This window comes from Lepidochelys olivacea (assembly GCF_965140295.1).
Source record: "Lepidochelys olivacea isolate rLepOli2 genome assembly, chromosome: 1".
Lineage (NCBI taxonomy): Eukaryota > Metazoa > Chordata > Testudines > Cheloniidae > Lepidochelys > Lepidochelys olivacea.
The window spans coordinates 255,730,353-255,756,029 of record NC_140411.1 but is presented as its reverse complement, the minus strand read 5'-3'; the positions used below and the strand labels follow the sequence as shown (position 1 = coordinate 255,756,029).

The 25,677-nt window shown below is 43.7% G+C and overlaps 1 protein-coding gene across 2 annotated transcripts in view; it reads right to left on the bottom strand.

Annotated features, from left to right (window-relative positions):
* The window catches only part of PWP1 (PWP1 homolog, endonuclein), a 39,811-nt gene that overhangs the window by 4,837 nt on the left and 9,297 nt on the right, over window positions 1-25,677 (bottom strand). For both annotated transcript variants that reach the window (XM_084630599.1, XM_084630600.1), the window contains 7 exons: window positions 21,703-21,799; window positions 20,946-21,056; window positions 18,457-18,590; window positions 17,423-17,496; window positions 10,155-10,251; window positions 6,594-6,655; window positions 2,110-2,221 (listed from right to left, as the gene is read on the bottom strand). In XM_084630599.1, coding sequence (XP_084486725.1) covers window positions 2,110-2,221; window positions 6,594-6,655; window positions 10,155-10,251; window positions 17,423-17,496; window positions 18,457-18,590; window positions 20,946-21,056; window positions 21,703-21,799 — 687 coding nt within the window. The remainder of the gene's footprint in view (window positions 1-2,109; window positions 2,222-6,593; window positions 6,656-10,154; window positions 10,252-17,422; window positions 17,497-18,456; window positions 18,591-20,945; window positions 21,057-21,702; window positions 21,800-25,677) is intronic.

Genomic DNA, 25,677 nt, shown 5'->3' with positions numbered 1-25,677 from the left:
TGCTTTTCAAACAGGAACTATAAAAAAGGAGGGGCAAACACACCAAGACGCCACTCTTTTTCCCTGCCCACCTCATTCTCTGCACCTGAGAAGACAAAGGAAACAGCCATGGAACTGTGGGGGAGAGGTTCTGATCTAAAGAGTTTGGTCAGTAAAGCTGCTAGAAGCATGCGGTGAGAAATTTTACTTGAATCTAATATAGTCTGAGAAGTTAGTTACAAGAAAAATAAAACATTTTCTAGTGCCTATTTCTGACGTTTATGCCTCATTACTTGTACTCACTTAAAATCAATTTATTTGTAGTTACTAAATTTGTTTTATTTAATCCAGTGTGTTTAAGTTGAAGTTCCTGGGTAACTCTTTAAGATAACTGTCTAGTGTATATTATCCGTTAAAGGAATAATGGACTTAACATAATTGAGACTGCCCAGGAGAGGGCTGGGCAGTATAAGACATGCATTTCTGGGGGAAAATCTGGGAGAAGTAGCAGTGTGTTGGGATATCACCACGGCTGGTGAGAGCCAGAGTATGACTGGCAGGCTGCCGTTACACAAACACATCTGGGAGTGACCTGCATGCTGGAAGGCTGTTTGTGAGCAGTCCAGATTGGACGCTACAGTGACAAGGCATCGCAAGGCACCACAAGTTACAGGCCAGGGGGACACAGCCCTTCACTGATCTGGGCTGTTCCCCACTATGTCAGAGGATATGGAGCCTTTCACCTCTTGGCTACCAGTTCAAATCTATCCCCGGTCAATAGTGACTGAAAAGTTATCTGATCTGGTCTATGTAAAATGAGTTGGTGGTCTTAGCAAAAAGGTGATTACTTCACAAATGCAATGAAATGCAAGTCACATTTGGTGATTGTAAGCAAAGAAGTGAATGGATGTGGAGACTGAATCCCTGTCTAACCCTGTTTTTTCATTAAAATTTCCAATATTTTTTGACCAGCTACACTTGTTAGACAGTGCCTTCTAGTGCTTAAGTAAGGGATTACATTAAAGTGGTCTCATCTATACTTAAAATGTTTGAAATAAAAATTCTGAGCAAGTAACATCTCAATAGAGGGTATCAGTGAGACAACAGGGCTGCAGCAGAGGAAAATCTACTTCAACCACTAGAAACTAATGAAACATGGCTCAGAAATAAGTCTCCAGGGTGATAAGGAAACAGTACAAATTGGCTGAGTGATGGTGTAACTGCATTCATGTGAAAAAGATACCAAATTCATAAGTAATCAGCATTACTAATTATTGGCGGGTTATCAACCAAGGTCTATACACCTAAGGGGGAAAATGCTGGTAGCTCAACTCGGCCCATGAAATAGCAGTGACAACAACTGAACAGCTACACCCTTATCTTTGATTAGCAGGTAAAGTGCACCATTGACAGCCATAAGCGTGTGGTTATAGAATAAAGAAAAGGAGGACTTGTGGCACCTTAGAGACTAACCAATTTATTAGAGCATAAGCTTTCGTGAGCTACAGCTCACTTCCTCAGATGCATATCGTGGAAACTGCAGCAGGCTTTATATATACACAGAGAATATGAAACAATACCTATTCCCACCCCACTGTCCTGCTGGTAATAGCTTATCTAAAGTGATCATCAGGTGGGCCATTTCCAGCACAAATCCAGGTTTTCTCACCCTCCACCCCCCCACACAAATTCACTCTCCTGCTGGTGATAGCCCATCCAAAGTGACAACTCTTTACACAATGTGCCCAGCTTGATTGTCATGCACATTGTGTAAAGAGTTGTCACTTTGGATGGGCTATCACCAGCAGGAGAGTGAATTTGTGTGGGGGGGTGGAGGGTGAGAAAACCTGGATTTGTGCTGGAAATGGCCCACCTGATGATCACTTTAGATAAGCTATTACCAGCAGGACAGTGGGGTGGGAATAGGTATTGGTTCATATTCTCTGTGTATATATAAAGCCTGCTGCAGTTTCCACGATATGCATCTGAGGAAGTGAGCTGTAGCTCACGAAAGCTTATGCTCTAATAAATTGGTTAGTCTCTAAGGTGCCACAAGTCCTCCTTTTCTTTTTGCGAATACAGACTAACACGGCTGTTACTCTGAAACCTGGTTATAGAATATATACTCACGAGGAAGTTACAAGGTGAAAAATGATTCCAAGTCACTCTCTCAACCTGTCCACTAAACCGCCAGATTCGATGATTATCCTGTGGACTTCTGCAGTCATATAGGACAGCAGACCTAGAAGAAATCACATCAGAACATTTCATGAAGTTTGGTTTATCATTATTACCTAGCAATGTTCTCACTAATTTATTCATGAATTTGAATGAAAGCAGCTTCAAAACACAGGAAGCATTTAGGTTTTCAGATTGACTTTTGAAAAGCAAATAAAAGATGATGCTAAAGATGTAGAAAGGATTTATATTACGGACCAAGGTATTTCTTGAGGGTACAAGAGCCATTCTGTTGAGACTAAATGAGGCAGATAAATTCCAATACAATCACTACACAGGAAATACTATCGCATAGGGGCCAGAATTATACACCAGCATATCACTTCAATATGAACATACATAATTTCATTTTACTAGTTTCAAATAACCAGTTAGTTTGGAAATCAATTTATGAAAAATGCATCTTGTGTGTATTTTCAAATACGCTTTAAACAGGACATTAAGCTTTAGAAGTGGCTGGGGACATCCTATATTTAAGATGAGCGAGAGATGAGATGATGAGAATGAGCGGCTCATGTGGGACTCCGATAATTTTTGACTTGAGCCCAATGGGGCAGAAACTCTTCAAGTGGCAGCAAGCATGCCAAAGTTGTTTGATGTTAATGAAAGGAGGCAGGGGTGAAAGTAAAGCCGAAGACTTACCGGTACAGGGGCCGGGGCCTCGGGCGGAAGGGGAGGGGTTGGGGGTTAGTGTCCCCCCAGCCGGCCCTTCCACGCTGCCTGGCCCATGCCGCCCAGGGCTCCAGCAACGATTTAAAAGGCCTGGGGCTTCGGACGCTGTTGCGGTAGCAGCAGCAGCGGCCGGAGGCCTGGGCCCTTTTAAATTGCCAGCCCCAGGGCAGCTGCTCCTTCCCTCCCCCCCCACCAATGGCAGGCAAAAGGGGCAACAACATTAAAGTGCTGTCACAGCAGCACTTTAAACACGGTCCTTTGCCGCAGCGGTGCTTTAAGGGACCCAGCAGGGCCGCCGCCACCGCCGGGGGGAGCAAAAGGGGCAGCAATGTTAAAGTCACAGCAGCACTTTAAAGTCAGCTGGGTACAGGGCAGTACCGGCAGACACTTTTTACCCGTACACCGTACCGGCCCATACCGGCTTACTTTCACCCCTGAAAGGAGGAAAGAGACACCATAGCTTCAGAAACCTCTTCAACTCAGTTAATATCCACAATATAATCTTGTAGTTTAAAAACAAAAACATAAAGCCCAAACACTGATCTGAAAGCCTCATGTCTTCCATCCCGCAGCAGAAAAGCACATTTGTTGCTATAGCATAGCTTTTAATAGATTTCCTTGACTTATGTCATGAAAGCTCATTTCAACAAACATTTCTTTCTCAGACATCCTTCAGAAGCCTTCAACTACTTCTAGGTCGCAGGATACTTCAAGGAAATCAGTACAATGGTTTACGGGTGCTTATGGCATTGGAGGACTGGCTGCAGACGACTTGGAGAAGTCTACCCTAGCAAAAAAAGGGAAACTGGGCATAGGAGTAGACTCAAAACCATCCCAGAGGCCATCTAAATATTTTAAGAGACTCTACCAGATTTCTAAGATAAGCTAAATGCAGCAAATGAAAAGGTGTGACTGCCTTGGATACATTTTTAAATGTGGCAATGTGAAGGGAAAAACATTAAAACCTAGAACAGAAATTTGACAGGAAAGAGTAGCCATGGAATGAAATAATGGTGGGTACCACTAATCAGATAAAATTACTCCCCTCTCAGACAAATATGAGAACAGGTAGTATATCCTTCTGAAGTAGCCAAATGCAAGCTTTGGAAACAAAGACCTGCTAAGAGAATACTTAAATAAATAAATGAAACAGGATGACTGGTATTTAAGCAGAGAACAACACGCAGGAAGTATAGCTAAGAAACAGCAAAGCGACTATACACCAAAGCTGGAATCTCTGTATTCCCCTATGAACACTTTCTGTCCCTTTATATATTACACACACACACACACCTACATTAAAAGAACATTATTACAGTCACAAAGTCAAGCACTCAAAAGTTAGGAAATGAGGAAAGGGTCGGAAATGGCAGAATGCCTGTGCCACCTTAATTCAGCCCTCTTGTGAGCACATATTAGGATACAGTCTTTAATGACATGATCGCATCCTATTTTTTCCATAGAATCCCTGCGCCTTATGCAGTGCACAACATGGACGAGCAACTACTCAATATTTTGTCTTCTCACTGTGCAGCATGTGGCCCCAGGCCTTATTTACTACACACACTATTCAACCCCTGCTCCAAAGAGAGAATCTCCTCAGTGGCTTTTCTATAGTGCTCATCACTATAGTATTGGAGTGCTTCACAAACATTAATCTAGCTTCACAACACCTCTGTGAAGGGATATTATCCCAGTTTTACAGATGGAGAAGTGAGGAACAGAGAAATTAATATCAAAAACATCTACTAATTCTGGGTGCTGTATTTGAGACATATAGAACCTGATTTTTCAGAGTAGTTAACATTATATAGCACTTAAGTTCAAAGCACAGCTCCGACTGACTATAATTGCAGCTGGGCAAGCTCAGCACTTCTGCAAATCAGACCCTAGGGTCTCTAGTTTGGAATCCAGAAAATGAGGAACATACAGTGAGTGGCAATCTGTGAAAAATCTGGCTTAGGTGACTTGCCCAAGATCACAAGGAACTTATGCAGGGACAGAATCCCATTCCCCAGGGCAGCATTCGACCTGAGACCATCTTTTCTCTTCCTGCAGTTCCCTGCTTCATCTACTACACACCTCTCCACTTCTGCAAGAAATGAAACAGGCATCCTACAGACAAAAGTCTCTTTCACTACAAAACCCCAGTTCATTCCCAGATCAGGTCCATCTCAAGTACCAAGTCAGGCAGGCATCCTGTGGAAAAAATAGCTGTGATCATATAATTGAAGACTGCACCATAATGCAGACACACAGGGGAGCCAAACTTAGGCTGCACAGACAACCTTCATTCTAGCATTTCTGAACTTTTGAGTGCTTTACTTTTCAACTTTAATAAAGGCCTTTTTATGCAGTTCTGTGTAATTTCCTACGTTTAAAAAAAAAAAAGAGAACTAAAACCACCCAATTTCCATCATGTGGTACTGCACTGACAGACATGGCTCATCGTCAGGGTTGGAACCCTTAGCTCCACTGCAGACACATCTGCCACTTGAGCTAACAGTAACTGCTAATTATAGGTTGCCATCCTCTATGTGGACCACACTAGAGGTGGATGGGACACTTTGCAGCGTATCTGCTGACCAACGAGGAATGTTGACACTCAGGAATCTTGGGTTCCATTTCAAGCTCTAGAAAAAAGTCTGCTCTAGGGAGCACAGACTTCTGCTCATTTCCCCCAAACATGACCCCTTTTGCCCCATCCTCTCCAACCTGTCCCTAATTCCAATTCTGTCTCTGTTCCAGTCCCTATCTCCATTCCTCAGGCTTCTCAGCCTAGTCCCAGTCACCTTGCCCAGCAAGCCCTATCCTCACGATTCCACATACACCATCCCAGCCACTGTCCACACCCATTCCCAATTCCACTCCTCCTGCCTCCTTAGCCAATCTGTCACACTCATGCCTCCTGTCACCTCCCCCAACCCACGTTCCCCTATATCCCTCTCCTGGCTACTTGTTCCAGCCCCTTTGTCCAGCCATTCCCAGTTCTCCCTCTGCACCCCAGCTCCCCATCAGATCCGTTCTCCCCTCACCACATCTCCTTCCCTCCAACCCACTAGCTCCAAGTTTGCTTGCCCTGATAGTCCCCAGACTCAGCCCTCTCCCCCCAACCTCCCACAGGTCTCGTTAACCTAATCTGCACCTCCCATAGGTCTGGTTTGTGTCCCTTCTTCATTCAAATCAGCCTACTTCCTCATCTGTGCTACCTAGGCCCAGTGGAGAGAGGAACAGTAAGAGCACAGAAGTCTCTACTGAGCCTGGGTGAACTGCAATTTGTCAAAGGCTTCTAAATTGACCAAATTTAGGCTGTTTTTCATGGGAATGAAGAAATGCACCGTCCTGAGACAAAGGCCACCACCTTCTGCCAAACTTCAAGTACCTGCTCCAAAGCATAGGATTGCTAGAGCTTTACAAAGAAAATGTAGCCAGGATTTTTATTTATTTAACGGGGGAAAACATTTTCCCCTAACCTCATTTCTGGAAGCAGCCAAAGCATTCTGGCGGAATTAATAAATTAAAAATTATCATGAGGCAGATACCTGGCATGGAAAACTTCATCCCAAACAGTTAAAAATTTGGCAAAAAGTTATAAGCTATTGAAAATTAGGTTTTATAATAGGAAGTATCCAGCAACCTGAATACAAGATGGTGCTACCAGACCCACCTACAATAGTGCAAAAAGCAAATATTTCCCCACTTACTTATCATAAGATCCAGAAACAAGGGTCTGTGTTTCAAATGGATGAAATTGTAGCGTCTGGACCTAATAAGGACATTGAAAGTTTCAGAAACACACATTGGGATTTAAAATACATACAGGACACCTGTTTCAGTCAGTGTCATGTAGGATAAGGTACAGCACTATTCCCTATAACTCTGGTATACTTGCTGGTACTCAAGACCTTTTCATAGAGCAGAGTATGCATCTAGCAAGATAGAGGACATTCATTTTAGATTTCCAAGAGGACCTCACCAGAGGTGAAACAAGAGGTGTTCCCTCTTTTGCCAAAAATCTTCAAAAAATAAGCTGGGGTGGGTAAAAAAAAATCTGCTTCCAGCTGGACAAAAACAACTGTATAACTATGCATGCAGGAGCAAAGAAAAAAAACAAGTACATGAGAAGTTTGCCAAGAGCAGTGATCTATGTTGACTAGATGATTGAGATTATATTAATAATTTTCACATTTTAATTACAAAGAGCTAAGTATTTCTAAAGCACCTGTCATCATAATATCTAGGTGCCATATATTAAAACGAGGGCCATCAAGCAATTAACAAGATTAATCGCACTGTTAAACAATAATAGAATACCAAGTATTTTTGGATGCTTTCTACATTTTCAAATATATTGATTTCAATTACAACACAGAATACATAGCATACAGTGCTCACTTTATATTTATTTTTATTTCAAATATTTGCACTGTAAAAAACAAAAGAAATTGTATTTTTCAATTCACCTAATACAAACTTTTTTTCTGGCGACTCAGTTGAAGAAAATTATTGATGCCTGTGATGCAACAGAGCTGGGGATGAGGGATTTAGGGTGTGGGAGGGGCTCATGGCTGAGGCAGAGGGTTGGGGTGTGAGGGCTGCGGGGTGGGGCCAGGAATGAGAGGTTCAGGATGTGGGAGGGGGCTCAGGGCTGAGGTGCAGGAGGGGGTCAGGGCTCTGGGCTGGGGGTACAGGCTCTGGGGTGGGGCCGAGGATGAGGGGTTTGGGGTGCAGGAAGGGGCTCTGGGTTTGGGGAGGCTCAGGTCTGGGGCAGGGGATTGGGCCATGGGCTTCCCTCGGGCAGCTCCCGGTCAGCAATGCAGTGGGGGTGCTAAGCCAGGCTTCCTGCCTGTTCTGGCACTGCAGACCACACTGCGCCCCAGAAGCGGCCAGCAGCAGGTCCAGCTCCTAGGTAGGAGGTACGCAAGTGGCTCCGTGCAGCTCTCGCCCGCAGGCACCACCCTCCACCCCCATTGGCCAGGAGCTGGTGCTCAGAGCGGGGGCAGACCTGCTGCTGGCCACTTCCCTACCTGTTCCGACACTACGCTGTGCCCCGGACTAGCTTGTCTTAGATGGGTAGCACTGCCAACGGGACTTTTAACAGCCTGGTCGGCGGTACTGACCAGAATCACCACGACCCAGTGCCTTATATTCCATGACCCAGCACTTGGTTGCGACCTGTAGTTTGAAAATACAAACACAGAAATACTTACAAAAAAACTGCATTCAAAACAATGTAAATCTTTAGAGCCTTCAAGTCCACTCAGTCCTGCTTCAGCCAATCGCTCAAACAAGTTTGGTTACAATTTGCAGGAGATAATGCTGCCCGCTTCTTGTTTACAATGTCACCTGAAAGTGAGAGCAGGCGGCCACATGGCACTGTTGTAGCCAGTATCGCAAGATATTTATGTGCCAGAGGCGCTAAAGATTCGAATGTCCCTTCGTGCTTCAACCACCATTCCAGGGGACAGGTGTCCATGCTGACAACAGGTTCTGCTCGACCAACACATGTTCATTTTCATCATCTGAGTCAGATGCCACAAGCAAAAGGTTGATTTTATTTTTTGGTGGTTTGAGTTCTGTAGTATTTGCATCTGAGTGTTGCTCTTTTAAGACATCTGAAAGCATGCTCCACACCTCATCCCTCTCAGATTTTGGAAGGTACTTCAGATTCTTAAACCTTGGGTAGAGTGCTGTAGCTATCTTTAGAAATCTCACATTGGTACCTTCTTTGCATTTTGTCAAATCTGCTGTGAAAGTGTTCTTAAAATGAATAACATCCTGGGTCATCATCCGAGACTGCTATAATATGAAATATATGGCAGAATGCAGGTAAAATAGAACAGGAGACATACAATTCTCCCCACAAGGAGTTCAGTCACAAATTTAATTAACGCATTTTTTTTTAAACAAGCATCATCAGCATGGAAGCATGTCCTCTGGAATGATGGCCGAAGCATGAAGGGGCATATGAATGGTTAGCATATCTGGCATGTAAATACCGGTGACACCGGCTACAATAGTGCCATGCGAATGGCTCTTCTCACTTTCAGATGACGTAAATAAGAAGCAGGCAACAGTATCTCCTGCAAATGTACATAAACTTGTTTGGCTTAGCGATTGGCTGAACAAGAAGTAGAACTGAGTGGACTTGTAAGCACTAAAGTTTTACATTGTTTTGTTTTTGAGTGCAGTTATCTAACAAAAAAAATCTACATTTATAAATTACACTTTCACGATAAAGAGAAAAGATAAAGAGTACTTGTATGAGGTGAACTGAAAAATACTATTTCTTTCATTAATCATTTTTACAGTGCAAATATTTGTAATAAAAATAATATAAAGTGAGCACTGTATACCTTGTATTCTGTGTTGTAATAGAAATCAAGAAATTTTAAAATGCAGAAAAACATGCAAAATATTTAATAAATTTCAATTGGTATTCCATTATTTAACAGTGCGATTAATCATGATAAATTTTTTTGAGTTAATCGCGTGAGTTAATTGCGATTAGTTGACAGCCCTAATTAAAACATACCTGGGCTAGAAACATTGTTACCATTACCCATTGTCCTATAAAGGAACTACTGACAATCTAACCCAGGGGTAGGCAACTTATAGCACACGTGCCAAAGGCGGCATGCAAGCTGATTTTCAGGGGCACTCACGCTGCCCGGGTCCTGGCCGCCAGTCCAGGGGGCTCTCCATTTTAAATTTAATTTTAAATGAAGCTTCTTAAACATTTTAAAAACCGTATTTACTTTACAACAATAGTTTAGTTATATATTACAGACTTATAGAAAAAGACCTTCTAAAAACATTAAAATGTATTACTGGCATGCGAAACCTTAAGTTAGAGTGAATAAATGAAGATTTGGCACACCACTTCTGAAAGGTTGCTGACCCCTGATCTAACCCATTTTTTCAGGTCTATTCTTCTGTCACTTATGACAGCACTTTTAGGCTTCTCCTCGTCTTAAAACAGTCATGGGGTTACATTTAAATGAAAAGCATTTTAAGACGCCCTAAAAATCTGAGTTAAATATTCCCTCTAACTTTCCAAAGGATAAAACAAATTAGATTTTGACAGAGCCTAAATAGTGTAATCCATAAAAGTGATTCACTCAGAAAATTATGAACGTTTGACATGGTGGTTATAACCAAAGCAGTTTTGCAACATTAGAGTTTGCCACTAACCTTTCAATGTAATAAGTTGCAGTTTGTTTTCTATATTTTACAACAGAAGAAATATAACAATATCCACATACCTTGTCCATATGTAAAGTAAGGTTTGCTGCCGGTTTACCCATGGACATATCCCACAGAATTACAGTGCTGTCAGCTGAGGCACTTGCTAACACATTTCTAACAACATACAAAAGCAAAAGCTTTAGACATTTACATACATGTGAACAAATAGTGGCCCTAGGTCATAAATACACAGACTGATTCTGATCTCAAGTAAGCCCAGGTCTACAGCCTACAACCTTCAAGCATAAAAGATAATCTGGCAGAACAACACCACATTCGGTATTTAATGGCAATATGTTACATATTTCTGAACAGAAAATCTAGTATTGTACGGAAGGGCTATACCTTTAGTGTACTGCTCATACAGTTGTGTTTCTCTCCCCCAGCCCCCAACTAAAAATATTCTCCTGTCAATTATATGGTACCAGTGATATGACTAAGAAATCTGAGGACTTATTCCTTTCTGGACATTTTAAGATGGGGTTCTTAAATATGAGCTACATAGTATAGATTTGAATATTGTATCGACATAGCTAAGAGACAAACAAACCCATTTTTGGCAAGTATTTTCCTCTTCAGACTCTCCACTAACTAAATAGTCCGAACCTGCAACTCTCTCCTTACAATGTGTATGATAATCAAGGTGGGCCATTTAGGAGTGATCACTTTAGATAAGCTATTACCAGCAGGAGAGTGGGGTGGGGGGAGAGAAAACCTTTTGTAGTGATAAACACCCATTTTTTCACGGTCTGTGTGTATAAAAACATCTTCTGTATTTTCCACAGTATGCATCCGATGAAGTGAGCTGTAGCTCACGAAAGCTTACACTCAAATAAATTGGTTAGTCTCTAAGGTGCCACAAGTACTCCTTTTCTTTTTGCGAATACAGACTAACTCAGCTGTTACTCTGAAACCTGTTACTCTGACAAGTCATCCTACTGAAGTCAAAGGAGCTACTTGCATGGTTTTTACATTTGGGCCCTCGTTTCATATTTAAAAATTAATGATGGTAAGGGCTGTAAATACAGAGATAAGAACTTTAATCAAAGCCCAAGCAGCAGTGTCAGAGATTTATTAAATGCACAACAAAAATCACCCTTATTTGTCTAAAGGTGTTAGATTTTATAATTTAGCACACTGTGAAGCCTTCCCCTGCTTTCCATATTAGAATGAAGGTCTTGACTGAAAGACATCTGACTTTCCTCCAAAACACTGTTCCCCCAAAGCGACGCCACAGAGGGGAAATTTACAAAAGTCACAGTGCAGATTACAAGGACATTTTACAAATAATGCCAGTGAGGCCCTTCAGCCAGAAAGCGATTTGTAGGCAGCTGTCATAGCTTGTCTTACTTTTTAAAATGCAATTAAAAATGCTGCACTAAGACTGCTCTTTGAGTTCTTGACTTGCACCCAACCTTTGCATTTTAGGATTAGTTTTTCCTGCAACATCCACTGGTGTCAGCAAGGTTATATTACTCAGTACACTACAGAACCAGGAATGCCAATCACTTATTCAGCTTCGTACAGGGGCTTAATATTATACAGGGTCACACAAATTACTCCTACAAAGACCAGCTGCTTTTAGTCATCATGACATTGACTTTCTAGTTACACACTGCTGGTGTTAGCCATGATAAACGCTGAAAGATTGCACACAAACTGTGTACCATTCACTGATCCATCACTAAATCATTTCTTACATTCACATTAGTCATCTGACACATTCTTTTTGCAGTAGACAACATGTGGCCAATTAACATCTAATAATTTCTTGTATGTTCAGTGAATATCTACAGGAGAATTTTTTCATCTGTAATATCCGGATAAAACCAGGAGTTTTCAGAGGAGATTGCTGACAGCTGCTGAAAACGAGGATGCAGAACTGTCAAGTGTATCCTCAGAGAGAGTTAACAGCAGTAGGAAAAGATCATACCGTATCTAATGGAAAATCCATTTACAAGACCCTTGCTGAGGATCCTGTACTAATTGTTATTGAAAGAACAACCTAGGTGATAGAAAGAAGGGGTTAATCACCTTGTGCAGCAACTGCGGTTCTTTGAGATGCGGGTGCCTAGGGGTGCTCCACTTCAGGTGCGCATGTGCCTCTTGAGCCCTTGATCAGAGATTTTCAGTTAGTAGTGCCCATCCAACCTGCACATGCCCTATGTCTCCTCGTGCTGGATACCAAGGCTATATAGAGTATGCGGGCAAAGTGCCCTCAGTTCCTTCTCCACCCAAATGCCCCCCTAAGGAACAGTCTGAAGCAGACAGAAAGGAGAGTGGGTAATGGAGCACCCACAGGGATAGGCATCTTGAAGAACTGCTGTTACTGCACAAAGTGAGTAATCTCATCTTCTTCTTCCAGTAGTGTCCTGATGTTTGCTCCACTTCTGGTGGCTTCCAAACAGTTTCCCCTGGTGGAGGAGGGAGCTTCAGCATAGAATTCCATGCTGCAAACAGCACTGCAGACCCAAATGCTGCATTGAATCTGACAGCTGGGATCAGAGCGCAACGTTTTGAAAACACTGAAGCCCATGCATTGAAGCCCATGCAGCAGCCCTACATATTTCAGATACTGGTACATTCTTCGGTAATGCCATAGCTATTTATTGCCTGTGATCTGGTTGAACATGCTATCACCCTTGGGGGGGGATGATGATGATGAACGCCTGCAGCATCCTAACAAGTGACAATACATCCAGATAGCCACCTCGACAGTGTCTGAATAGAAATCGAGAACCCTGTGGATCTATTCGTGAAAGAAATGAAGAGCTTAGGTGACTTCCTATATTACTGGGTTCTATATAAGTAGAAGGCTAATGCCCTTCTAACATACAGGATGTGTAAACAGGATTCCTATGGAGAACCATGTGGCTTCAGCAAAAATACTGGTAGATGAATGGACTGATTAAGGAAGAGCTCCGATAGAATCTTAGGTAAGAATTTAGGGTATGGATGTAAAGAGACCTTGTCCTTAAAGAACACCGTAAGTGGTATGGGTAGGGGGTGATCTGCCATTAGGGCTCCAACATCCACAACGCTACGGGCTGATATGATAGCTACTAAGAAGTTCATCTTTATAGATAAATGCAACAGACAACAGGTTGCCATTGGTTCTAATGGAGGTTCATAAGGTAACTGAGTATCAGGTTGAGGTCCCAGGTTGGGACAGGGTTTCTAATCTGCAGATAGAGAGAGTCTCCAGACCCTTACTACACCTAGACAATACTAGATGAGCAAATATGGAGCATCCTTCTACTGGAGGATGAAAGGTTGATATTGCAGCCAAATGGAACTTAAACTGAACTAATGGATAATCCCAATTTCTTTATATCCAACATGTAAACCAGGATGACAAAGTGGCACCAAATCAGGCTGGAGGCAGCAATGCCAACAGAAGAATCTCTTCCATTTCTGCAGGTAAGTAATGTGGGTTGATCTCTTTCAGTAAGACCTGCTGTACTTCTGTAGAGCAGGAGGATTCTAACCCCGTAAACCATCCAGGAGCCATGCCATGAGGCAGAGAACCACTAGAGTGGGATGAAGCACACAACTCACATCCTGTGATAGGAAATGAGGAACGGTCAGGAGCTTGAATGATGGTTGGACACGGGTAAGCAGGTAAGGGTACAAAACTTGTGTCAGCCAGGTTGCTACTAGAAGGATAAATCTGGCTCCGTACTGTCTGAGCTTGTTCCTCACTCTTAGTATCAGTAGTGCTGGAGGAAACACAAGGAAGAAGAATGGCATCTCCCAAGGACTGGTAGCCCAAACCCCATCTTGAGCAGAAAAGAGGACACTTCCTGTTCTGGAACTCTAGAAGCCCCCATCTTTGGAATATAATATGGAGAACTTTGGTGTTTAGCTCCCATCATAATCCTGTGAGAAGTGTCCGCTGAAGATATCAGGTGTGGTGTTCTGAATACCTGTGAGGTAGACTGCTGAAATTTGCATCTGATGAGCTATGCACAAATCCCAGTTTCATAGCTTCAGTGCACAGAGAGGAAGATCTCGCTCCTCCCTGCCTGTTAATAAAAAAACATGCAGGATACATTGTCCATCATGACCCTAGACTGATTTGCCCCAATGAGGGGTAAGATATGAAGGCAACTGTTCCTGACAGCCCTGAGCTTTGACATATTGATGTGGAGACTGGTTTCTTGAGTTGTCCATCTGTCCTAAGTTGCGACGGTACAGAGGTGTGCTCCCCCCCAACCATGATGGGGCTGGGCGATAGAAAGGAACACCTGCACAGATGTTGAGTTGATCCTTCCACCAGTGTAAGGAGTTCCTTGCTTATAGCCTGTCTGTCCAAGCTGCGTCTGACTGGAGAACAGGTTGTTCCGAGCCAACCCTGAAAGCAGCAGAAATGTAACCTTTTGTGATCGGTCACGAAGATGCAAACTGCCGTGTGTTCCAGGAGCTGAACTCAGTTCCTTATTGTGATTCAAGGGCTCCCCTGAATTGCCCATACCAAATCTGACATGGCTACGAATCTGTCAAAAGGAAGATAGGCTCTGGTTGCCAACAAGTCCAAATATGCCCCTATAAACTGTCTTCTGTATTGGGGCTAATGTGGACTTTTTTACATTCAGCTGCAGACCCAACTCCTGGAACAGGGCAAGGGCTGTCTGGGAGGAAGATAGCACTGCTTCGTAAGAACGGCCCTTGAGTAGCCAGTCGTTAAGGTGCAGGAAGACTAGGATTGCTTCTTGTCGGAGGTAAGCAGCCACCACTGCCAGGACTTTGGAGAACACTCTGGGGGACAAGGAAAGACCAAACTGAAAAACTTGGTATTGGAAATGATCCTGTCCTATAATGATGAAGCACATATATTTCTTGTGTGATAGGTGTATTGTTATGTGGAAATAAGCATCTTGCACGTTGAGGTCCAGAAACCAAACCCCCTTCTCTAATGAAGGAATTACAGCTGCCCAAGCCACCATCCTGAATTTCTGAACTTCTTTAGACGTTTTAGATTTAAGATCTGTCTCCACCCTCCGTTCTCTTTTGGAGAAGAAAATACTTTGAGTAAAATCCCTTGTCTTGTGAGGAGGAGGAACTAGCTCTACTCTGCTATTCAAAGGAGAGAGTTCACTTCTTGTCTAAATAAAAGCTCATGAGAGGGATCCCTGAAGAGGAACAGGGAAGGGGCGTGGAAGGGAGGGAGTGACGTAAAATGGATGGTATAGCCCAATGTTATGACCTCTACAACCCAAATGTCTGTAGTGACCTGCTCCAAGCATGTTGGAAATGGGCAAGGTAGTCTCCAGACAGGGAGGTGGGCTAATGGGCACTGCAGTAAATTTAGTTGGAGGATTTGAACCTTTGACCAACCCAACAAAACTACTGATTCGAAACTGGCTGGGTGGTCAGGGAGAGTGGTTGGGCAGCCCTCTTTCCTCTGAAATCTCTCTCTTTCTAGTGGATCTCTGGATCCTAAAAAACTAAGAATGGATGCAACCTCTATGACCTAGGAAACCTTTTCTTTCTTTCTATATATTTTTTATATATATGCCAGTGATCATAAAGTAGCCTTAGAGTCCTTCAGAGTGTGCAAAGACTCATCCGTGGTTTCAGAGAACAGTTTACAAGCATCAAAGTGGAAGCCCTCCACGGTGTTCTGGAGTCTCTCAGAAACCCCGAGAGATGGGACCATGATGCCCTGTGCATAACCACCACTGTGGAGATGGACCTGGCAGCAGCGTCCATAGCATCAAACGATACTTGAACAGTTCTGTCCACCAATTGGCCCACAGATGATGGACTGAAATTGCTCCCTATGTTCTTGGGGCAGATGTTCAATAAAAGCCATGAATCTGTTATAGTTTGTAAAATTATATTTGGCCATGACAACCTGATAATTTGCAATCCTGAATTGCAGGGTTGCCAATGAATAGGTTTTTCACCCAAAGAGATCCAGTCTTTTTTGGTCCTTGTCATACACGGTAGACTTACATAAGTACCTCTTTTTGGAAACCTTCCCTAAATCCTCCAAAAAGTCCTCCCTTTCTTAGAGAAAGCCCGTGCCAAGGTAGAAGGGGCACTGGATCGGTCCAGAGACCTGACTCAGAAGCTGGCCAAAGGCAGTGTTCCATCATTTAGCAGTTTGAGTTTAATCTGTCTGTTTTCCCTTATCCTGGACTCGAGGGCAAAGCAGACATTGCACTTCTAGGAGATGTGGGACTCTCCCAAGCAATGGATACACATATAGTGGCCGTCGCTCATAGGTATAGCCTCTCAGCATTTGAAACCTAGCAAGCCAAGCATGCCCTGCTAGAGGAGAAAGAAGAGTAAAACAGTCCTCTCACTACTTATCTAAATAACTAAACTATAAAAACTCCCTCAAACACTAGAGAAATAGTGCAAGAGCAGAGGCACGCTCAAGGTGGACATGCTAAGGCTTCCTCTCAGCTGAGACGGAACGGAGGCAGGCAGCTGAGACGGAACGGAGGGTGGTTTAACCATGCACCCTTATATAGCCTCAGTATTGGGCATGAAGAGGCATAGGACACATGCACAGGCCAAATTGACACGGTTAACTGAAAAACTTCAATCAAGGGCTCAAGAGGCGCATGCGCACCTGAAGTGAAGCCCCAAGAGGGACACTACTCAAAGAACTAATAAAGAAGCTGTTGTTCTTAAGCATAAGGGTCTGACTGCTCCCCTTTTGACAGGTTAACTGTGTGTTGCTCTGGCAGTGGGAAGCGAACCCTAAAGCTGGTGTAGCCAAGCAACAGAGGACTCCACCTGCCTAGTGTAAGCCCAGGGAGATGGAGACATAATTCTACATCTGTTCTATAGTAGCTCCTTCATCACCTCTCCCTGCTTTCTGACTTCAGCACCAAGGGGAAGAGCCAGGAAAAAAAAGAGGGCATGGCCTGGGCTTCCCTGCACATTAGCCACCCGGTCCATTGGAATTTGGCACAAATCAGAGCCACCTTTGGACAATTTTGATTTGTCCCAAGGACCAAATGTCACCAGGCCTGCAGGAGTGCTGAGATGGCTAAAAGCCACCTTTGTTTTAGGTACAAATTTGAAAAATACAAATCACAAAAAAAACAAACAAACAAACAAAAAAAACACACTTCTTAAAAAAAACTTGGAGATGGTCTCAATTTTCACTTGTGTAGAGTTCAAGTACTGTCCAGCTGGATTAACTTCTGCATTATGTTAAGCTGATCTTTAAGCAATAAAGTTATACGTATGTGTAAATATTTCATACAAAAAGATGTACACTAATTTAGAGAGTTATCTGTATGTAATCATTCAAGTGTTCTTTTACCTGTTTTGTTTATTCCATGAAAGGTCAAGAACTGCATCAGTATGCCCATCTGGATTCCCTTCTGCAGATGAATTCTGCATACAAATACATTTTAAAGAGGTTTAAAAAAAGTTACAGCTTCCAGGAGAAATCATGTATTTCTTATTCATTAACGTACTGTTATATGCACAGATTAGGAACAGTGAGATAATTCAACATATTCCCACCTGCTGAAATCCTCTCTGCACAGAGCTGCCTCTGCAACACCTCCTCTCAGCTTGCCTCTTCTCCCCTTTCTTCCCTTATCTGGCCAGCATGCAGCAATAGCTACTCCCTTTCGCCAGCTGGCACAGATTCAAACATTCACCAGTTGGGTCCCCACAGTCTCCCTGCTCATTCCCAGTGTTCTAGTTCCCACTCTGCCCCCTTCTCCTCAATCAACACTGATTCACCACCTCCTAATGCCTACCTTTTTTTTAAGTTAGGAAATGAAAGGGTTAAGCTACAAAGAACATTGTTCTGAGTAAATGGGAGTCCCTCCAGGATCCTTCCTCCTCCTATTTTTCTCTCCCCAACCCAGTAACCATGAGAGAGATCTTCTAGATTTTTAAATTAATGAAATGCTACTGCAAACATTACTCATATGTCCAAACTTTTCAGCAGCAAATTACATAGAATCATTACCCTACTCCACTGGGCTTTTTACTATCTAAAGGTCTGAGGGGGTAAAAAAGTAAATCCTTTTCTCAATTACGCAGAAGAGTGGGCCCTTGAGCTGGATGATGTATAGATTAGCAGCTATTTGGACAGAGCCATGTTTATAGTTTCTGTGAACTGCCGAAATAATATCTTTCAGATGCAGTGTCTTTGGCAGAGGTAACTAAACCAGACCTTACACTTTAATTTAAAAAACAAAACAAAACAAAACAAAAAAACAGAGATGCAAGTATCTGTGTGTATTACTGGGCTCATAACCTTACAAACAAAAGACAAAGACATGGTCCCTGCCTGCAGATTTTACAATCTAAATAGATCAGCAGACACACATTATTTACCTTCTTTCCCTTTTTCTTCTTCTTCTTCTTCTCTTTTTTACTTCCAAGGGAAAAGACTGGCTCTAGAGAATCCACTATATCAAGGTCCCAGACCTCTATAACAGGGGTCATGTTACCCACTGCAACATAATTTCCTGCAGAAAAAAACCCAAATGCCAACTATAGTGTTGATTTAGATTAATATATGCAAAGAGTGTAGGGCAATACAACCAAGCTGTCTATTTCAGTACTTATTTTAAATTAATGCCTATGTGCCCAGATTTCAGAGTAGCAGCCGTGTTAGTCTGTATTCGCAAAAAGAAGAGGAGTACTTGTGGCACCTTAGAGACTAACAAATTTATTTGAGCATAAGCTTTCGTGAGCTACAGCTTATGAGCTTATGCTCAAATAAACTGGTTAGTCTCTAAGGTGCCACAAGTACTCCTCTTCTATGTGCCCAGAGTCTTTCAATGGCATATTTTTTACCAGTTGTACATGGTTAGTGTCCATTTAAAGATACATCAGCAGAAACTGCCTGCAAAAAGGCAGAGTTCTAGAGTTTAAGGCCAGAAAGGACCACTAGATCATCTTGTATGACCTCCTGTATAGCACATGCCGCTGCCACCACCACCCAGCACCCACACGCTAAACCCAACATCCAAAACGAGACCAAAGTATTACTGCCCAGGGAGATCAGACTATTATGTGCCACAGGCACAGAATAGGAGGGATCAAGGTGCACCAATACGCAATGCCCCTGCAGTGGCAGGGAAACGATTAAGTGAGATAGACCAGATAATCCTTACAAGTGACGTGCACTCAGGCACTGCAAAGGAAGTGAAAATCCCCCAACATCACTACCAATCTGACTTGAGATAAAATTCTCAAGCTAGACTAAATCAGCTAGACCCTGAGTTTGTCAGCAAGAACTAGCCAGCCATCACCTCTGAGAGAGAGAGAGAGAGAGAGAGAATGAATGAATGAATGGAGAATGCCACCTCAGAGACCTAGCCCAGACCATGTCAGCCCAGACCATGCCATGGTCATCCCTGAGGCTTCAAAGGAAAAAGATTAAAAAACCCCAATCTTCCAGAACACACTCGGGGCGAAAAATCCCTTCACAACCCTGCCATGAGCAGTGGCTGGCTGAAACCCTGAAGCATGAGCTTTAGGAACATAGGACATAAACCAGAAGTGAGCCCCAGGGCTGTTGAGCCCTGCCCCCTACCAACACAAGCAATCCTGTCATACAATTGTACTCGGAGCCAACATTTTTATGCATGTACCCTCCCTTTAGTACAATTAATGATAAAAATGCAAAGAAAATTATGTACAGCCCCCCAAATTATAAAATGTAATTTTTAGTGTGTTATTTTAAAATAAATTTGGTTGACTCTGTTGGCCATGTCTTCTCTGAACAAAACCAAACACATCTGCAAACAAGAAGTCTAAAGAAAAGTTTTCCTTTAGTCTGCCTAGTAGATTTGGTTTGCCTTTGGTATTAGTATTGGTGTTTTAGTTTAGTCATTTGGTATAATGACATTACTAAAAGAACCCTGCAGATACATACAGCTCTAAAAAAAAAAATTGTTCACTGTGATGGGCCGGCTCTTTGTGGCCCCCTGCTGGAAGCACTGAGGTCCAACTACACCCTGCTCCAGAAAGGAGCAGTGAAGGTGCGTCCTCCAGGTCTCCCTAGAAAAGCCAGAAGGAAGCAGCCAATCAGAACCCAGCAGGCTCAGATAAAAGGAGATGCAGGACCATAGCAGGTCAGTTCCTGGCTGGGACCAGAAAGATGAGCAAGGGTGCTCCTCTCTGGAGAAAGGAGCTTGATGGGCTGCATTTACTGGACCTGGGAGAGAGACCTTTATACCTGAGAACTTTAACTCTAAGGTAATAGGTGAAAGTAAAGGGACCAGGTAGGAAGAGCCCCAGGGAATGCAGCAGCAACTAAGTGAAGGAAGCAATATGTCACTGTTTATAGGACTCCTTGGCTGGAACCTGGAGTAGTGGGCAGGCCCAGGTTCCCCCACTGGCAAAGGGGCCCTAAGCCCAAAAGGGGGACAAGACTCCTTCAGAAGCCCGAACAGAGGGCCAGATTTAAAGGGCTCAGAAACCGGGCTGAAGACCCTGGTGAGAGGAGACAGTTTGGTGCACTATTTGCTACCCCAGAAGGGGGTCATTTTTCAACTGTGCAACTTGGCTGGAGGGCTGAGCCACTGAAGACTCATCTTGCAAGGTCGGCAACCTACAGGGGGTGCAATGAGCAGAGACAAAGATTGCAGTATCACACCCTGCCTCTAGGAGGTACTCGAGGTGAGCACCCCCTGTTACATTCACCACCATGTTTAATTTTTCCTCCCATGTCTTGGCTTTGCTTCTGTGTTAATATTGCTGCAGGAGATCATTATTCAGTCACAGCATTTTAAGTTAATTATGCAGTTCATATTCAAAAATTGCTATTGTTAGACAGCTATGATCTCTTTTGGCACCCTCAAGACATTTATTACCTGGAGATTCATCCGGATTAGGATCAAAGTTAAGCCACTCCACACTTAGAGGGTATGCAGGTAAGAGAATATCATGGTGTACATAAAATGAGTCCTCTTCATGATTATAAACTGAAAGAGAGAATTTGAAAAACACTTATGTCAGTGGAGAGAAAAATAAGCCACTCTACATAGTACATTCCCACAGTCAGATGGAGCAAATATTAATATTCCCAATGTAGAGATAATGTCTGGAAGCTAGATTTGTGATGCTGTCAGTTTCTAACATAGAGCCACAGCCTCTCTATATAACGTTAGGCACCACAGAACATTTACTTTAGGTGACAAATTCAACAGACCGAAGAATGATGTACTTATCTACATCAAGTACACACGGATTCAGTTTATGCCTTGCACACCTACATCATCTTCATTTGTATTCGTGAGACTAGTTTAAAACATCTGGTATATAAGAGACACTTGTTGCCTACGTGTATTTATAAAATAAGAATGATAGAGTATTATTGATGGGCTGATGTTTCACTGTACAGGTTCTCAGTATATTTATACAGGTCAGGGTTCATTAGTGTTTGTTAAACAGTTATTTTACAGAGGTAAGAGCACAAGAAATGTAGTTGTGCCAGATGCCACCATCTAGCCAAAAGCCAGGATAAATCAAGAACAACAGAGGGAGCAGTCCTGCAAAGCCATAGGGATCAGACTGGATAAGCAGAGTATTTTCTAGGCCCGCTTTTATGACCAAATATTGTTTACTCACGGTGAACCTCTAGACTGCAGTGGTCCTTATCAACTCTTCCACAAATGATCAGATTGTCACTGGGCTTAATCAAAAAATCTTCCTGTTCATATTGCTCCTAAGGGCCAAGGGAGGGAGAAAACTTAAGGCGTTAAAAAAAATTTAAAATTTTCTGAAGCACAGAATATTAATTCTTACCACTAACTGAAAAAGGTCAGGTAGCCAAGCCCTTGAGGCCATCCTACAAGGTGAAGGGGAGAGGGGAAGTGTCACAGCAGTGAGACTAGACAATTAAATGAGTTGAGGGAACGTTTATGTGGGCCTAGATGGATTCAATAGAGTGTGTCAGTATTGAAAATGAAATCACCTCCTGAGAAGTACCCCTAACACAATACAATCTGCTGCCCAAAATCTTTCCAGACCCCCACCCCCCAAAATCACCAGCTCTTCAGTTCCTATTCCCCCACACATCGGTATCATTCCTACCTGGCCTGCACACCCTGAACTTCTATATAGTTTAACAAGCCCTCTTTAAATTATTAGCCTACTCTAACTGTTTTTCCAAAATTTTGGAAACTACTCTGACTGGATTAAAGTGTACAATTGCCGTTATTTGTAACAATGACGGCTAAGAAATGTTCAGATATGTAATTTCTAAAGGGGCATGCCTACACACAGTACTCAGAAGAAAGTTAAATTGAATTAACTAAAGGTGTGAAATGAAAGCACATTAGTGAAATCCCTTTGGGATTCAGCTACAGAAAACTATGGCCACTTTACTTCTGAATGAGAGTATCCATACACGGGTTTAATGCCCTGTAATGTATTTTTACTTCACACCTTTAATTAATTTGACTTAACTTTGAGTGTCCCTGTTTAGAAAAGCCCCAAATCAGCCGTGTTCCTTTCAGTGCTATGTTAAAAAAATAAAGACATGCATATTTTCAAATTGAATGACTTCCCAAAATGTTGCAGTTACAACTGTGGAGAAAAATAAATTAACCGGCCAGCAATAAGAGTGATCAAACTGATCAGACACAACAACCTAAGTTCCCTCTGAGTTGCACGGCCACGCAGCTGCCTATTAAGCACCGCGCAGGCGCCCAGGGCTGCGGCGGAAAGAGATGTCCCCTCCCCGAGCCCAGCCCTGCCGCAGCCGGGGGAGGGGAGCCTCTCCCTGCCAGCCCAGGTGCTGCTGCGGGGAAGAGAGAGAGTTGGGAGGGCTGGGAGGAGGTGGAAGATCCCTCTCTCCCCACCGTAGCCCCGGAGAGTCCCACTGCACCCCAAACCTCTCATCCCCAGCCCCACCCTAGAGCCTGTACCCCCAGCGGAGACCTCACCACCCTGCAACCCAACCCTCTTGGCCCAGCCCTAAACGCCTCATCCCCGACCCAGAGCCCGTATCCCCAGCCGGAGCTCTCCCCCCCCCAGCCTCAACCCTCTGGTCCAGCCCTGGGCCCCTCATCCCCGGCCCCACTCCAGAGCCCGCACCCGCAACCAGGGCCCTCACTCTCCACACCCCAAACCCGAGCCCCTCCCACACCCCAAACCCCTCATCCCCAGCCCCACCCCAGAGCCCCCTCCCACGCTCCGAACCCCTCAGCCCCACCCCGCCACATTAATTTTGTTATGTGCACCAATATGGAGGTTATGTCTCACACATCACCTCTATATTGGTGCACATAACAAAAAATTCATTCTGCACATGGGTGGGAAAAATTAGAGGGAACACTGACAACAACTGGTAAAATTTTCAAAAGTGCCTACATGACTTAGGAGTTTCAAAAGTGCCTACGTGACCTATTTTCAAAGGTGACTAAAGACCTGGTCTACACTAGAAAGTTAGGTCAAAGTAAGTGGCCTTGTGTCAACCTATTTGTGTGTGCGTCTACACCTAAATTAGTCCCCACATGATGTAAGCACCCCGTTAAGGTGATGCAGTAGAACCACTTCTTTGGATGGCGTTGAGCTGCAAAGGTCGACATGGAGCAAGTGCAGATGCTGTGTGACCTGTGTCAATCCTAACAGATCTCCAGCCACTGTCTCACAATGCCAGACAATGACTGCTCTAGTCACAATTGTTAACTCCACTCTACAGGGGTCACAGAGACCAGAAGCCAACTCCCTCCTTAAAATACTGCACATTTTTTAAATGCCTTTTCCTGATAGCCGAGCTTACCACGAACACTTAGCAGTATCCCCTTGTCTGCAACTGACCAAGCCATCTGCATGCTCTAGACAAACACCTGTCGGAGTAGACAGCAAATATTGGATCTCCTGGGCCTGCGTGAGAAGAGGCTGTGCAAACACAGCTATGGACCAGCACAGAATCATGGACATCCATGAAAAGGTCGCACATGGTTTTAGGTGAAGGGGTATGACAGATCAGTGGCAGTGCCTTGTGAAAACGAAGGAACTGCAGCAGACATACCACAAGGAGAGGGAGGCTAACAATCAATATGGTGCTGAGCTACAGACCTGCAGCTTTTACAAGCTGCATGCCATACTTTGTAGAGACCCCACTGGCACCATACAGACCAAGGCAGAGAACCCTGCTGTGAACAGAGAGGAGAAGGACATGGAGGGGCAGGAGGGGAGTCCAGCTGGTCATGCCAACCAAGGATGGATGAGCTCTATGATACCAGTCAGCTGTGTTCTTGGGGAACCAGGGCACAGTATCCAGCCTGTTTGACTCTTGAAGGACACCCCCCACCCCCACCCAAGCCTTTGCTTGAACCAAAACTGAACAGAGAAAAGACTTGCAGAGCACATTAAAAGGCGGCGGGAGACACACCTAGACCCCTCCTGACAAGGGTGATAGGCTTATGGCAACTCCCCTAGCCTCATCTGCATCAAAGATGGTACAGGGAGGCATCTCCATTAGCATACAGAATGGAGAAAGGAGATTCCAAGGCAAGAACAGCACTGAACTCTGCAACCACAGAAGCAGGGAAACACTGCATCCTGGGGGAATCTCAGCTCCAGATGTTAATGAACCTACACCCGCACACACCCAACTCAGCAGTTATCAGACCAATTCTAGTAATAAATCTTTGATCGATATCCAAAATACTGAAGCAGTCTTAACTGCATTGTGAGCTCCCTGAAGGAACACCACCCATAGCTAGGAGTGGTCAGCCCTTATTGTCTAGCCTAAAGAAAACCCTTGAGTCATCAGTTTACCCATAAACAAATCTAGTGTTTTCCCTTGAACCATTCTTGTTTCCCTACAAGAAACCCCTACCCACGCTCAAGTATGTTCTGATGCATGGAGCCAAACTCTACATCAGTTCCACTGGAATTATCTCTTCTCCTGACTGATCGTGCTGGGGGCTCTGCCTGTCTCCAGCACTCAGGACCCTGAGCTACCACCATCACCTGAGAACCCCGACCAGTTCAAGCTTCATGGATTGGGGAGATCCCTCTCTCTCTGTTTTCTTTTCTACCTCAGGTATAACTTTCTAACCCTGACTTGTTTGATCAGGTGTAATTTTCTATATATGACTTTTGTAACCTTTAATAATGTAACTGTTATGTTGGTTTAGGCTCTCCTTGTGTAGTTATCACTATTATTCAATAAATAACGTTTATGGTTAAGCTGGTTGCTTCCCTCTCTCTCTCTGAACTTTACTCTTCTGCTTTTAGCTTCCCCATTTACCCTGCAGCAACGCTTCTCTTACCTAAGGTAAAGATCCCTGTAGCGCCCAAAAATACTGTGGGGTTTGCTCATCAAGTGGGTTACTACCAGTACAATTGTAACGTGAAAGTGGGGATAGGGACGTGCTGAACCTGTGACATATGAGGGTGGCAGCTTGGAAGTGCTGTTCGACCCAGCCTGCTCAGACGTGCTCTGTTAATATGTGTGTGTTCATCTGATTCTGGGGCTGGAGGAACCCAGCCCCGGGGAACCTAGGTCCTGCAAGATAGTTCCATTGGGACGGGACTTGCAGAAGGGAGGAGTAGAGCTTCATATGAAAACACAAGTGACACAAGCGG